Source organism: Myotis brandtii, unplaced genomic scaffold (assembly GCF_000412655.1).
Source record: "Myotis brandtii unplaced genomic scaffold, ASM41265v1 scaffold111, whole genome shotgun sequence".
NCBI lineage: Eukaryota > Metazoa > Chordata > Mammalia > Chiroptera > Vespertilionidae > Myotis > Myotis brandtii.
In genome coordinates, this window is record NW_005353789.1 from 4318671 (window position 1) to 4331834 (window position 13164).

The 13164-nt window shown below is 37.4% G+C and overlaps 2 protein-coding genes across 2 annotated transcripts in view; one reads left to right on the top strand and one right to left on the bottom strand.

The window, feature by feature from the left end:
• PAQR3 (progestin and adipoQ receptor family member III) overlaps positions 1 to 11574 on the top strand; it is an 85670-nt gene extending 74096 nt beyond the window's left edge. The window contains exon 7 of the mRNA XM_014544733.1: positions 11432 to 11574. The gene's annotated coding sequence lies outside the window, so the exon portion shown is untranslated. The remainder of the gene's footprint in view (positions 1 to 11431) is intronic.
• The window catches only part of BMP2K (BMP2 inducible kinase), a 96934-nt gene that overhangs the window by 52395 nt on the left and 31375 nt on the right, over positions 1 to 13164 (bottom strand). Inside the window, exons 6-7 of the mRNA XM_014544721.1 lie at positions 12791 to 12872; positions 8391 to 8523 (exon numbers count right to left, since the gene is read on the bottom strand). Of these exons, the coding sequence (XP_014400207.1) occupies positions 8391 to 8523; positions 12791 to 12872 (215 nt within the window). The remainder of the gene's footprint in view (positions 1 to 8390; positions 8524 to 12790; positions 12873 to 13164) is intronic.

Below are 13164 nucleotides of genomic sequence, written 5' to 3' on the forward strand. Positions count from 1 at the left end.
ATGACAATTAAACTGTATCGTTTACAATAACATGCTCTTGAGGGGAAGGAGTGAATTAAGGAATCCATGTGTCCAATTCATCTAAGAAATTAAGTTTTAACGAGAAAAAGAGGCAGAGAAGCTAAAATACAGCCTTGTTTATTCAATTAAAATGATCATGTGAACCATCATGAGAACACTCCCAGTGCCCCTGGTTCCACTGCAAATGTAAGAGTGACTTCTAAAAAGGTATCCGCATAGACATGAAAGGCTTTTTCTCTGCTCCTTTTAATTGGGTGGATCTTTCTATTGACACAAACCCCATTAATACAACCTCAGAACACAATATAGTCTCAGCATAAAAAGGCAGTGTATGATTAAACCATCACAATATTTCCAAGTGATGTATTAGACATATCTGATTAAATAACACTTATCTAAGGCAGCTGAATTATGTTTGTATTTATTTTGCATTGGAAAGTACAACCACCATGCATATTCCAACAAAAAGAGCAGCAAAAGGAGCTGCTGCTGCTGTAGCAATGGTGAAGTTAAATTATGGTTTAATTAAAGGCTCAAGCCAAAATTAAATAAAGGAGTTCTAATTCAAGTTACACAAAACCATGGCTCCAACCCCGCCTATGTCAAAGTTACTAGTATACCAGCATTTTTAATATAACAGCACATTTAATAGGAAAAGACTTTGGATACAAGTATCAAAAGAATGTTCCTACTTAAAATTAAATGTTTTTCCTTCCAAAAAGACACTTTTTCTTTGCCACAGACTGCCACTTATTATGGTAATTTACCTGATAAGAGAAATACCCACTCTAATTTTGCAACCAAAAGTACTTCAAGCATTAACTTGTTGTTTTTATCTGTTAACCTATGGAGATTATTATAGAAACTTACATGTTGGGCATATGTGTCCTACATACCAAATTCTGTGGACTAGTGAAGTGAAACCTATTTTAACAGCCATAATAAATGTGTTCAATCATAATTAAAACATTAAATGGCACCATAAATATGTAAGCACAGTATAGTTGGGATAGTCCTGGTAGCTGTCCCTAAAAGTTATTATCAGAGCCCTCTTTTTACATCTCCCCAGGTGGTAACCCGGAGCCACTGATTGAAAACCTCCAAGGAAATCCTATCTTAATCTTTGGTTTCTTTTCAAAGATACATTAAAATTTCTGACATTTAAAAAAAAAAGAAAGGAGAAAAGAGTAGGTAAGGGTGCATATAAAACAAGATTAGCCATGAGTGGGTACCCATAAAAGCATCACTGTACTGTGCTGCCTCTATTTTTTAAATTTTCATAATAAATTTTAAGTATATTATAACAAGCCAGTTAGTTCCTGGTTTCCCACAGAAAGTATTAAAATAAATTTATTTATTCTCAAAAAGATAAAAAAATAACAAGTGTTGGTGAGAATGTGGGAAAAAAGGAAATCCTTGTGCACTTTGATGGAAATGTAAATTGGCACAGGAAATGTATATTGGAAAACAGTATAAAGGCCCCTCAAAAACTTAAAAATAGAACTATCATGTAATCCTTCAATGCTACTTCCAGATATGCATTGGAAGAAACACAACACTAACTGGAAAAGATATCTGCACCCCCATGTTATTGCAGCATTATTTACAATAGCCACAACATGGAAGCAACCTAAGCATCCATTGATGGATAAATGGATAAAGAAAATGTTATATACACACAGAGGAATATTATTCAGCCATAAAAAGAAAGTAAATTGTGCCATTTGAGACACCAGGGTGGGGGAACACAAGGGCATTATACAGGGTAAAAGAAGTCAGACAGAGGAAAGACAAATACCTATGATCTCACTTGTACGTGGGATCTTTAAAAAAAAAACTCATAGATACAGAGAACAGATTGATGGTTGTGAGACGTGGGGGCTGGGGTATGCGTGAGGGTACAAACTTCTAGTTATAATATAAATAAGTCCCAGGGATGCAATGTACAGTATGCTGACTATAGTTAACAACACTACTGTATTTTAAAAGTTGCCAAGAGAGATGTTAAAAGGTCTCAGAACAAGGGAAAAAACAAGTGTAACTATGTGAAGTGATAGGTGTTAACTAGAATTATTGTGGTAATCATTTCACACTATACAGGTTGTCCCCCAAAAATATATACACACTTTGAACAATTATAAAGGTAGTGTTTATTAATACATTTCCTTTTCAATATGTAATAGAATCAGCTGTTAAAGTGTGTATACATATTTTTGGGACACCCTGTATACATATACCAAATCATTATGTATATACCTAGACCTAATACATTATATGTCAATTATTTCAATTTAAAAAAATAAATTTAAACCTAATAGATAAGCTGCTAAGAGCTAAGATCCAGAACCATAAAGCAACAATATGTTAGCAAACCCAAAAGCAATAAAAAAAAAAAAGCGTTCCTTGCTGTTCATTATGATTCATTACATTATTGCATAAGATAAGAGGTAAGAAAAGTAATTAGTTATATTCTGGAATATATGGTAATTTATGGTAGGCCTTTGATAGATCCACCATTAACCTGCAAAACCAACTTCTGCTTCAAAGCATCCAAAGAAATCTCTGCGGGAAAAGGACACACTATTGAGTATCTGACAGCAGATGCCCTGATCCTTACCCAGAAAATCAGAAATTAGGTTAGCTCAGGAAGATTTACATAGGTTTCAGTAGTCCTGGTAGTGGTAGTTAACACAGCTGCAGTGATGTATTAAAAAAGCCATCTCTTACTGAGTACTTACACATACCAAGAAGCACTTTTCATAATTCAATTTTCACAATAAACCTAAGAAATAAGTACTTTTAATATGCTCATTTTAGAAATGAGATAGAGATAAACAGAGATGCCCAATATTCCATACTAAATAAGTGACAGCAGATGCAGCCCAGGCCTTCTGGCTCTTATTCTTAATCTCCACGTGTATTTCCCTAACCACCTTAATAGAAGCTAAAAGAAAGGTGAGGCAGCCAGCATTCTGTCCATGCATCATAACTACTCAGTCATTCTGTTACAGTTTTGCTTCTCACTCTCCTCTAAATATTATCTAAGTACTTTCTAACTCTTAGATCCATAAATAGAAAATGCTTCTCTCCTCATCCCCAATCCACCTCCTCTACTTGTCTATTGGAAAAGTTAACAGAAGCTAAGAAAAAAATTGTAAATAACTGACTCTGCTACTTAAGAAGTCTGCAGAAAAGTATATAAAATTGTTAAACAGAGTTTTATGGGTAGTATCTATATATATAAAAAGGCAGTGACTGTGACGACAGAAATGACCGTTCGACCGGTCACTATGCAGTACTAACATACATGCATAGACACAGGTAAAGTCTATGAGTGAACTAAGAATGAACAAGGCAAATGCTTGCCTTCATGGAGCTCACACTGTAAGAAGGTTAGGTCAGGGATGAGAATTCAAAATTGCCACCAGCACAAACCTGAGGTGCCACGTCTCAGAGCATCCAGAGATATACCTGGTAGCGAATTGGGGGCGTGACTGAAGGGCTGGTGCCGACATGAAGGTGGGGCCGTTCTGGATTCCCCAGAGGAGCCAATGGCTGCCTAGGACGGACCTTTTGATGCTGACTGGCATAGAAACCGACCAATCAGAACCAAATCTGGGTGAACAACGAGGAGCCAATGGCTGCCTAGGAGGGGGAGCTTTTGACGCTGACTGGCATAGAAACTGACCAATCAGAACCTAATCTGGGTGAACTGCAAAGGCAGAACCTAAGGTAGGTCCTGAGGAGGGGTTTTAAGAGCAACAGCTGTTTGGTGTAAGGTGTAAGAAAGTGGTTCAATTTGTTAATAAATAGTTTGGCAGTATAGTGCATATGGCTGGCTATCAGTCCAGATATAGGGGTTATGTATTTTTGTCTGCCAAGAGCATCTCCTCCTGCTGAAAAAGGCTTCCCCGCCCCCCATTTAAGCAATCCTATCCTATATAATCTATCTATACTAATAAAAGAGTATTATGCTAATTAGACCAGGTCGACCGGCCATCTTCTGGACATCGGACTTCCTTCCAGACAAAGCCATGGTGGTGGGGTCGATGCAGAGGCAGTTAGGGGTGATCAGACCGGCAGGGGAGAGCAGTTAGGGTCGAGATCAGGCTGAGAGGGGATTAAGGGCAATCAGGCCAGCAGGGGAGGGCAGTTGGGAGCAACCAGGCCAGAAGGGGAGGGCAGTTGGGGGTGACCAGGCCAGCAGGGGAGGGCAGTTGGGGGCGACCAGGCCGGCAGGAGAGGGCAGTTGGGGGCAACCAGGCCAGGAGGGGAGGGCAGTTGGAGGCATTAGGCAGACAGGCAGATGAGTGGTTAGGAGCCAGTGGTCCTGGATTGCGAGAGGGATGTCCGACTGCCGGTTTAGGCCCGGTCCCTGTGGTTTGTGCTGGTGGCAATTTTGAATTCTCATCCCTGACCTAACCTTCTTACAGTGTGGGACCGGGCCTAAACTGGCAGCTGGACATCCCCTGAGGGGTCCCGGATTGAAGAGGGCACAGGCCGGGCTGAGGGACATGCCCCCCCTCACGAATTTCTTGCATCGGGCCTCTAGTCTACACCAATAAAAGAGAAAGATGCAAAATGACCATACCTTTTTGATGCCCACCAGCCAATCAGGAGTAAGTATGCAAATTAACCTCATCGCCTCCGTGGAGACAGACAGCAGGGACGAGGCAGCTCCCAGCACAGCACAGCCTGCTTGGCTGACCCAGGAGCAAGCAAGCACGGCCCATGGCGACCCGGGAGCAGGGAAGCGCAGTCTGCAGGCAGCTCCCAGCACGGCAGGCTGTCGCTGCTGCAACCAGGGAGCAGGCAAGCCCGGCTGGCAGGCAGCTCCCAGCACGGCCTGTGGCAACCCAGGAGCAGGGAAGCACGGCCCGCAGGCAGCTCCAAGCACGGCCTGCTTGGCCGTCGCCACAGTGACCTGGAAGCAGGCAAGCGCCGCTTGCAGGCAGCACCCAGCATGGCCTGCTTGGCCATTGCCTCGGCGACCAGGGAGCAGGCAAGTGTAGCCCACAGGCAGCACCCAACACGGCCTGCTTGGCAGTTGCTGCGGTGTAGAGCAGGCAGGCCCCACAGAGAGCAGAGAACCACGGGGAGCAGGCCTAAGCCAGCAGTAGGACATCCCCTGAGGGCTCCCAGATTGGAGAGGGTGCAGGTCAGGCTGAGGGACATACACATACACACACACACACACACACACACACACACACACACACACACATCATGCACGAATTTCGTGCACCGGGCCTCTAGTATAATACTAATTATCCTGGACCAAATAGTGATAATCAAAAGTATATTCAAATACACTTATATAACCACAAACCATACAGTTTTAACAAAGGTTAGGCATGACTATTTCATTTTCAAATATCCTCATTACATAAAATTGATGCAAGCAGAATTAGTAATTCTATTAATACTAAAAAGATATATGTTTTTACTGCTTTATCTTATAATAATGTGAAATCAAATATACTGCATAAATAGACAACTGGCAATAAAAAGTTACACTTTCAAAAACTATGTGCACAGCTAGGCACTTCCTGGTTTTCTGAATGCAGGATTTATTTGAAAGAAATATAAATCACTAATTACAAAGCATAAAAGTAGACAGAGAAATCTAAATAGGATCGTGGGAAACAGGCAAGGTCACATGCGAAAAAAGTAAAGGGAAAAAAAAGAATACAATTACAAAGAGTCTAAATGTTTTCTGAAAACATTACATTATAGGTAAGTATGTTCTGGTTCCAAAAAATATCTACTCTGTTAAGCTTTACCACTAAGACAATATTTAAAAAGTAAAGTCCATAAAAATCCTTTGACAGGAGACAAAATACCAAGATTACTTGAATACTTTTATTTTATTCAATCTTTTTTAAATTTCTGCCTACCTCTCAGAAAAAAGTTCAAAAACATTAATACATGGTTGAATTTATACAAACACTGATAAAAATGAAAATCTATGCATTTAGTGACAAGTAAAAGAAGCATACGTTTCATCAATTAACTAGGATCAATTAAATCCTAAAATTATCAATAGTGGTTAGTTTTCAACCTTGCCATTACAAACACAGTCACACACACATACACACAGAGAAGGGAAAAAGATCAAACCTAACACAAGAAAATAAGATCTTCTTGCTATTTTAGTCAAATGAAATCACAAATCAGGGCATGTACTGTCCAGTCTGCCATACAATATTGTCCAATGAGAATATTCAGAATTCCTAAGACATTGCAAATAAAAAAAATAAGTTTAACTTCTTCAATAAAAAGTTAAACTTCAATTAGCCAAAATAAATTCCTTCATCTATTCTTTGAGAATTCCAATTAATTGGGGTTCTTACATGCTCTTGATGCCCTAATTTTTGTACAATGAAGGAGGAAACTGACTAGATAAGATAGAGTGGGTTATGGATCTAATGCTTATTCAAATAAACTCTAATGGTATGTTTGCTTTTAAAATTTTTCACATTCTGCAAAATGTCAGGCTAAAATTAACAGGGCTAAGGGGAAAATAGATTTGGAACAAACCACTGGAAAACTACAACTCTGTCACCAGAGCAGTGACAAAAACATTAATTGGTACCTAGGAAGATAACCTGGAACGCCCAGACAGGTCCATTAACTTGGCTGGAGGCTGCCACAAGGATAAAAAAAAAACACATCAAAACAAGGCTAGGAGATACTCAACCAATAAAAGTGGAACCTGACCCAGAGGGGCTGCTCTTCAGGGGGCCACCATTAGTAGGGAGCCACACAAAACTGACAGGTAAATCTCTGGTAAGAAAACTCCAGGTACAAGCACTCATATTTATTATTCTCCAATCAGAGCTACAAGTGTTTCTGCGGGAAGTACGGCAGCCAAGCTTAGGGCTATTTCCTTTCCCCTGTAAGTTATAACACCATCTCCCCAACCCTATTACTGGTTCCCCTTGCCTAGGAAAACATCCCACATTCAGCAATGTAATTTTTGTGTTCATCTGGTATAATTCTCTAATTTCTAACATATGTGAGCAAAACCACATTATAGAAATAAAAAGACTGTGCTTTAAATATGTTTGCAAAGCAAGGCTAGCTATCCTTTTAACACTTTCTTTTGACCATTTTTCTTTTGGGTACTTCCTCTTTTTTACTTACATGAGTCTCATAAATTACAAGATTTAGTCATCTGTCAAATGTGTAACAAATTGTTTTTCCAACTGATCACTTGATTTTATGCTGAGGTTCATGAGTTTGGGAAGATTTTTTAATGGTTTAATTGTATATATTAATGGCTTCATCTTTTCTCATTCCTGAGATTTAATGCCTCACTTTTAGATCACCCATTCCAGTGTTATAAGTAGATACACCTGTTTTCTTCAAATACATTTTTTACATTTGTCTTTAACTTATCTGAAATTTTAGCATAAAGTTTAAGGCAAAAATTCAGTCTGATTTTTTAATCTACAAATTGCTATTAACTCTGTATTTCCATCTATTTTCCCCCGCTGAGTTGAATTGCCATTTTTTATCATACAAAGTATCCAATATGTTTAGATTGACCCTCTTTTCTTTTTTTCTTTTTTTTTAATCTTTAATTTCTTTATTGGTTAAGGTATCACAAATGTGTCCTCATCCCCCCATTAACCCTCTTCCTCTGTGTGGTTAGAGGCTATGACAGGGAATATTTAACAGGCAGAAAACAGTAGAAATGCTTGACACACTTTAATTCAAACAGTGTTGAGAGGTACTGTTTAAATACTGCAGCTTCCTGATGATCCCCTCCCTCCCCAAATCATCATTTTTTCAGAAATTTTACCAAGTGTGTATGTAAGAAATTAAATTAGAGTACCTATCAAAAGGGGGGGAATGTCAGAGTCGGCTAGAAGGAAAAGTGAAGCATTCTTTTGAATTCCAAGCCCCATAGGACTGACTATACTTCTGATGCACTTAGTTTGCTTCTGATAACCACTTTATAATCATAAAGAACAGATGATAACAAGGGTGGCCAAGTAAGCTACATCTAAGATTAGCAATACTTTGATCCAAAAAAAGCAACAGATCTGGATATTTGGATCAAAAGAACAAAGACCAAATAATTAAATGTTATGCTTAAGTTTTTCCAGAAATTCCAGTTTCCTTAATTACATAATCTCTGTGTTCTACAAAAGCTTATCTAGGGGCTTAATGTACTAGTTAGTAATTAGGCTGTTTTCATTCCATAAAAGTCTATAAACATCGTTTTTAATGTTTTTCTTTACTATAGCATCATAAAATTATAATAAATGAAATTAAAAGTCTAGATTTAGGCTAAGGGATGTAATAGCAGGCCCTATGTACAGTATCTCATAATTGTGTCATAAATTTTTCCAAATACTCACTTATTAAGCAATGGATGTTATGGGAGTAACGTGAATTGTCTGGGATGGTGAAGCTGCTATCACAGATAGCAACTTGACTCTCACCAAAAGGAAGAGTGAAGAAACAAAGTTTATACAGTAAACATCCCAGTGCCTGTAAAATAAAGAAGCATGAATATCATCAGAATTCAAATAAACAACTTAACCACAAGACATAAAAATAGCATTAAACCAAAAACTAAATTTGTTATTTTAAAGAAGACTAATGTTTTTATACTGAATTAATCTTTTCACAAATTACTTGCTTAAACTAATTAATGAGCTTATTTGTTGAGAAGACATTTAACTATATCATTTCCATGTTTTTCTATCACATCTGTGGATAGCTGGCTAAATTAATACTATCATAGAACTCTAAATCATAAATAATATAACTAAAATTAGAAGTGGTTGGTCCCTTTGAGGAAAAAAATTATACTTTTATTTCTTTCACAAGGAAAATATATATTTAGTACATAACTAGCATATAACCAACTAGTTAAGCACAATACTCCTTCTAGCAGCATTTTTTAAAAATTCACTATAAAACATGTTTTAAAATCCTGGATTCCAAACGAGTTAGCCAGCACAGTTAAATTTATTAGACACTAAGCATGTGTCATTTCATACTATAAAAATTAGTCTCTATTTTTCTGTATAACCCTATGATCTTTATTCTATAATTTACTAATCATATTTGTACCTGGATAATCTATATTAAAATTCAAAAAGGCAGGGCTCTGTCTGCTTCACAGACATCACAGCATCAATAAATCTACTTGCTGACAACAAAAAACAAAATACCCTAAAAACAAAATTGTAGCTAAGCTGCTAACACAGCTCAAACCAGAGAACCAGTAATGAAATGTAATTTTCAGGTCAAGAAATCATTATGTTGTCACAAGATGTGTAATCTACAAGCCTTAACTGTGTAAGGGGTAGTTCTAACTCTAAACAGATTGTACAAACTTATCCAATAGTTAGTACACAATTTTATCAACAATACTAAAATTTGTCCTTACCATCTAAAAATCAGCTTTGTTGAATTTTCTCCACATACCAACTTAGCAAATGCAACTAACAAATACTCTAAGCTTTATAACTATTTTGAAGATCACAATATACAGAAACACCTGTGTTAAATAATATTAATTTACTAACCATTACTTTCAACATTTTAACAGTGTTCTAAGGAAAAATTTAAAGGCTTTAGAAATTTCAATATATCCATTCAAAGACATTACAGGGTTATTTATTATATGATTAACAAAACTGTGAAGATTCTGCCCAGCCAGTGTGGCTCAGTGGTTGAGCATCGACCCAGGAATCAAGAGGTCATGGTTAGATTCCTGGTCAGGGCACATGTCCGGGGTTTCGGGCTCGATCCCCATTGGCTGGTGTGCAGGAAGCAGCCAATTGATGGTATTACTCTCTCATAGATGTTTCTATCTCTCTATCCCTGCCCCTCCTCTCTCTCAAAAAAAATCAAAACATTTATTTAAACTGAAGATTCTGAATAGAAAAATCCAGTAAAATGTGGCTTTAAAAATTTTATGATGCTTTGTTTTATAAGTAAGATATCTTCAGCATGTATGCAGTAAACTGAGGATAAGGCTCCCTTAACAATAATAAAAAATACTATTAATGGTGTAATATCTGCATTAAATTACACTTTCTCCTACCCAGATGACAATCTCCAGTGGTCGGCAAACTCATTAGTCAACAGAGCCAAATATCAACAGTACAACGACTGAAATTTCTTTTGAGAGCCAAATTTTTTAAACTTAAACTATATAGGTAGGTACATTGTTTATTAACTTAATTAGGGTACTCCTAAGGCTTAGGAAGAGCCACACTCAAGGGGCCAAAGAGCCGCATGTGGCTCGCGAGCCGCAGTTTGCCGACCACGGGTCTAGGCAAAAGGGATCTCCATTTTAGCCATTTTTATCTCGTCAATCAGACCTTTAAGTAATGTGTCATGTGTTACAGTAAATGTTGTGGGAGTACCCAGTTAACAGTTTTAGACAGCAATGTCAGTATACTTAAAAACATAAATCTAAAATACTCTGCTTCATGTTGTTTGAACACAATGAGGTGTCCTAGTTTCTTCATACCAAAGGCATTTCCCTCTTTATCCATTTTATATTATGAGACTTGTTCAAAAAACAAGAGAGAACAAATGACATGATTTTAAAAGCTATCACCATCCTCCATTTTCGTCATCAGAAGGTAACATGAAGCATCTCCCACCTAAAATGTGGTAGCTCACTTACGTTTCACCTGAGCTAAGACAAGCATAAAAAACACCATGCAAATTAAAGTTCTATCCCTGTCAAGCATATAAACACAGCTTCTGTTTTCTGATTATTTTTCTTGCTTCTTTTTTTTTATCTTTGAGTATGTACAACTCCATAGTTATACCAAGTTAGCTGTTAGAGAAATACTACTCCATATACTAATCTATAAATGGCATAAATTTTAAACTTATCACTGACAACTTAGTATGTTGCTTGGCATGCACACTAAGTCTGGTGAAAAATAAACAACAACAAAAGATTCCCTCTCCTTTCTGTTAAGATACTGGGTAACCCTTGATGATTTCAAAACAGTATTGAGCTATGATGTCTGTTGTTTCTTCTGTTGTTGAAATAGATTTTTAGGTAATACAGATTTCAACAGCCAGTCACAAAATTAGGTCACTAAATGCTTGCATAGTCACCTCTTCTAATATTTTCATTTTATCAATTCAGATCCTATTGAATTTGCTTTCTACATTATACTACAAACCATTTAATGAGTCAAATGTTAATGTTGAGAAAAGCAAATTAAATTTGAGTTATACAAGCTGGTGATCTAAAAGCAGTATCAAATTAAACCAAACTTATTCATGGTGTGATTCAATTATGTGTATGGTTAAAAATGCAACTACCACATGATTTAAGAAACACCATTTGGTGAAAAAGTATATATTATGTGGAAAGATAAAAAGATATCAAAGCTATTCTTTTTTTATTACCTTGCAGGAATATTTAGGTATCCCGACCACAAGAGGAAGAGTCCAGGAGAAGAGAACCAAGGAGATATTCATTTTATTTCACACATTACTTTCAACTACTTTCTGAACACTATGTTTTAAAAACAAAATAAACATGACTTTTCTAATAAACTCTAGAACTATTTCCAAAGGATTTTTCCCCTCCATCCCTAACATGGTCACTAGTGACAGATATAGCTAAATACTAGCTGAAGTTAAATGAATTTACATTTAAAGTACCTCCCTACTAGTTTATTAAATACTAGAGGCCCGGTGCACGAAATACGTGCATGGGTAGGGTCCCTAGGCCTGGCTGGTGATCAGGGCCGATCAGGTTCCCCGCCTCCCCGCCTCCTCCTTCCCTCGCTCCCTCAGCACCCTGCTGCCACTGGTCACCCGTCATGTTCTGCGCTGCTCCCTGGTGGTCAGCGTACGTCATAGGGAGCGACTGAACTCCCAGTCTTCTGGTCGAACTCCAGAGGGGACAATTTGCATATTAGCCTTTTATTATATAGGATTACTAAAATATAGTTTGCTTATGAAATAAGTAAAAAAGAAGTACTGGCGTCTATATATATAAAAGGCTAATATGCTAAGTGTCCGACTGTTCACTATGATGCGTACTGACCACCAGGGGGCAGACGCTCAATGCACAGGCATGGAAACATGGAACAGACTGATGAATATCAGAGGGAAGGGGGAAGAAGCAAGGGTGGGAGGAGATTAACCAAAGATCTTATATGCATACTAGAGGCCCTCGGCCTGGCCTGCGCCCTCTTGCAATCTGGGACCCCTCAGGGGATGTCGGACTGCTGGTTTCAGCCCAATCCCCACAGTCAAGTCCTAACATAAAGTTCAACTTTATAGAAACACAATCTATCTTAATAATTCAATCCAGATATATATGATATGCTAAATAATAAAAAACTTGATTATATTTTAGTCAATGACATGTTTATAATTAGAAAAAGTTTTATGCATGTTAATTTCCTAAAATATTCTACAAAGTTATCAGTGTAATTTCCAGCTTTTCCATAAGGTGACCAACCAAAATTCCACTCAATCAAAAAAAATGTTAACACTCATATATAATCTAAACACTAAAAAATATCATGATAAAAAGTTCTATTATATGGAAGTCCATTGTTTGCTTTTTTATACAATGGGCTTTCCTTCTCAGGATTAAGAACACAAAATATTCTATTTTCATCACCTGAATAAGAATCTCTACTATACAACACTTTTCTGCTTATTAGGAAATACCTTTTGGGAACAGGGGGCAAATAATCAATTGAACTCAAATTTTTAAAATTTGGTTAGAGAAAACATCAACCTTTCTTGGCCTTACCCAGATATCAGCCTTGGTGGTGATGGGTTTCCCTCCATAAAGGTTGATCATTTCAGGGGCTCTGTATGACAGAGTTGTATACCTGGCAGTAAATAAGTAAAATGGAGTGGAGATATAAAAATAAAATAAAAAGACAGATACTACATTGTTTCTACATAAAATGCTGCAAAAAATTTCTCTGTTCAATAACATTAGATAAAAATAATACTACTTTTTTTTTTTAAATATATTTTATTGATTTTTTACAGAGAGGAAGGGAGAGAGATAGAGAGTTAGAAACATCGATGAGAGAGAAACATCGACCAGCTGCCTCCTGCACATCTCCCACTGGGGATGTGCCCACAACCCAGGTACATGCCCTTGACCGGAATCGA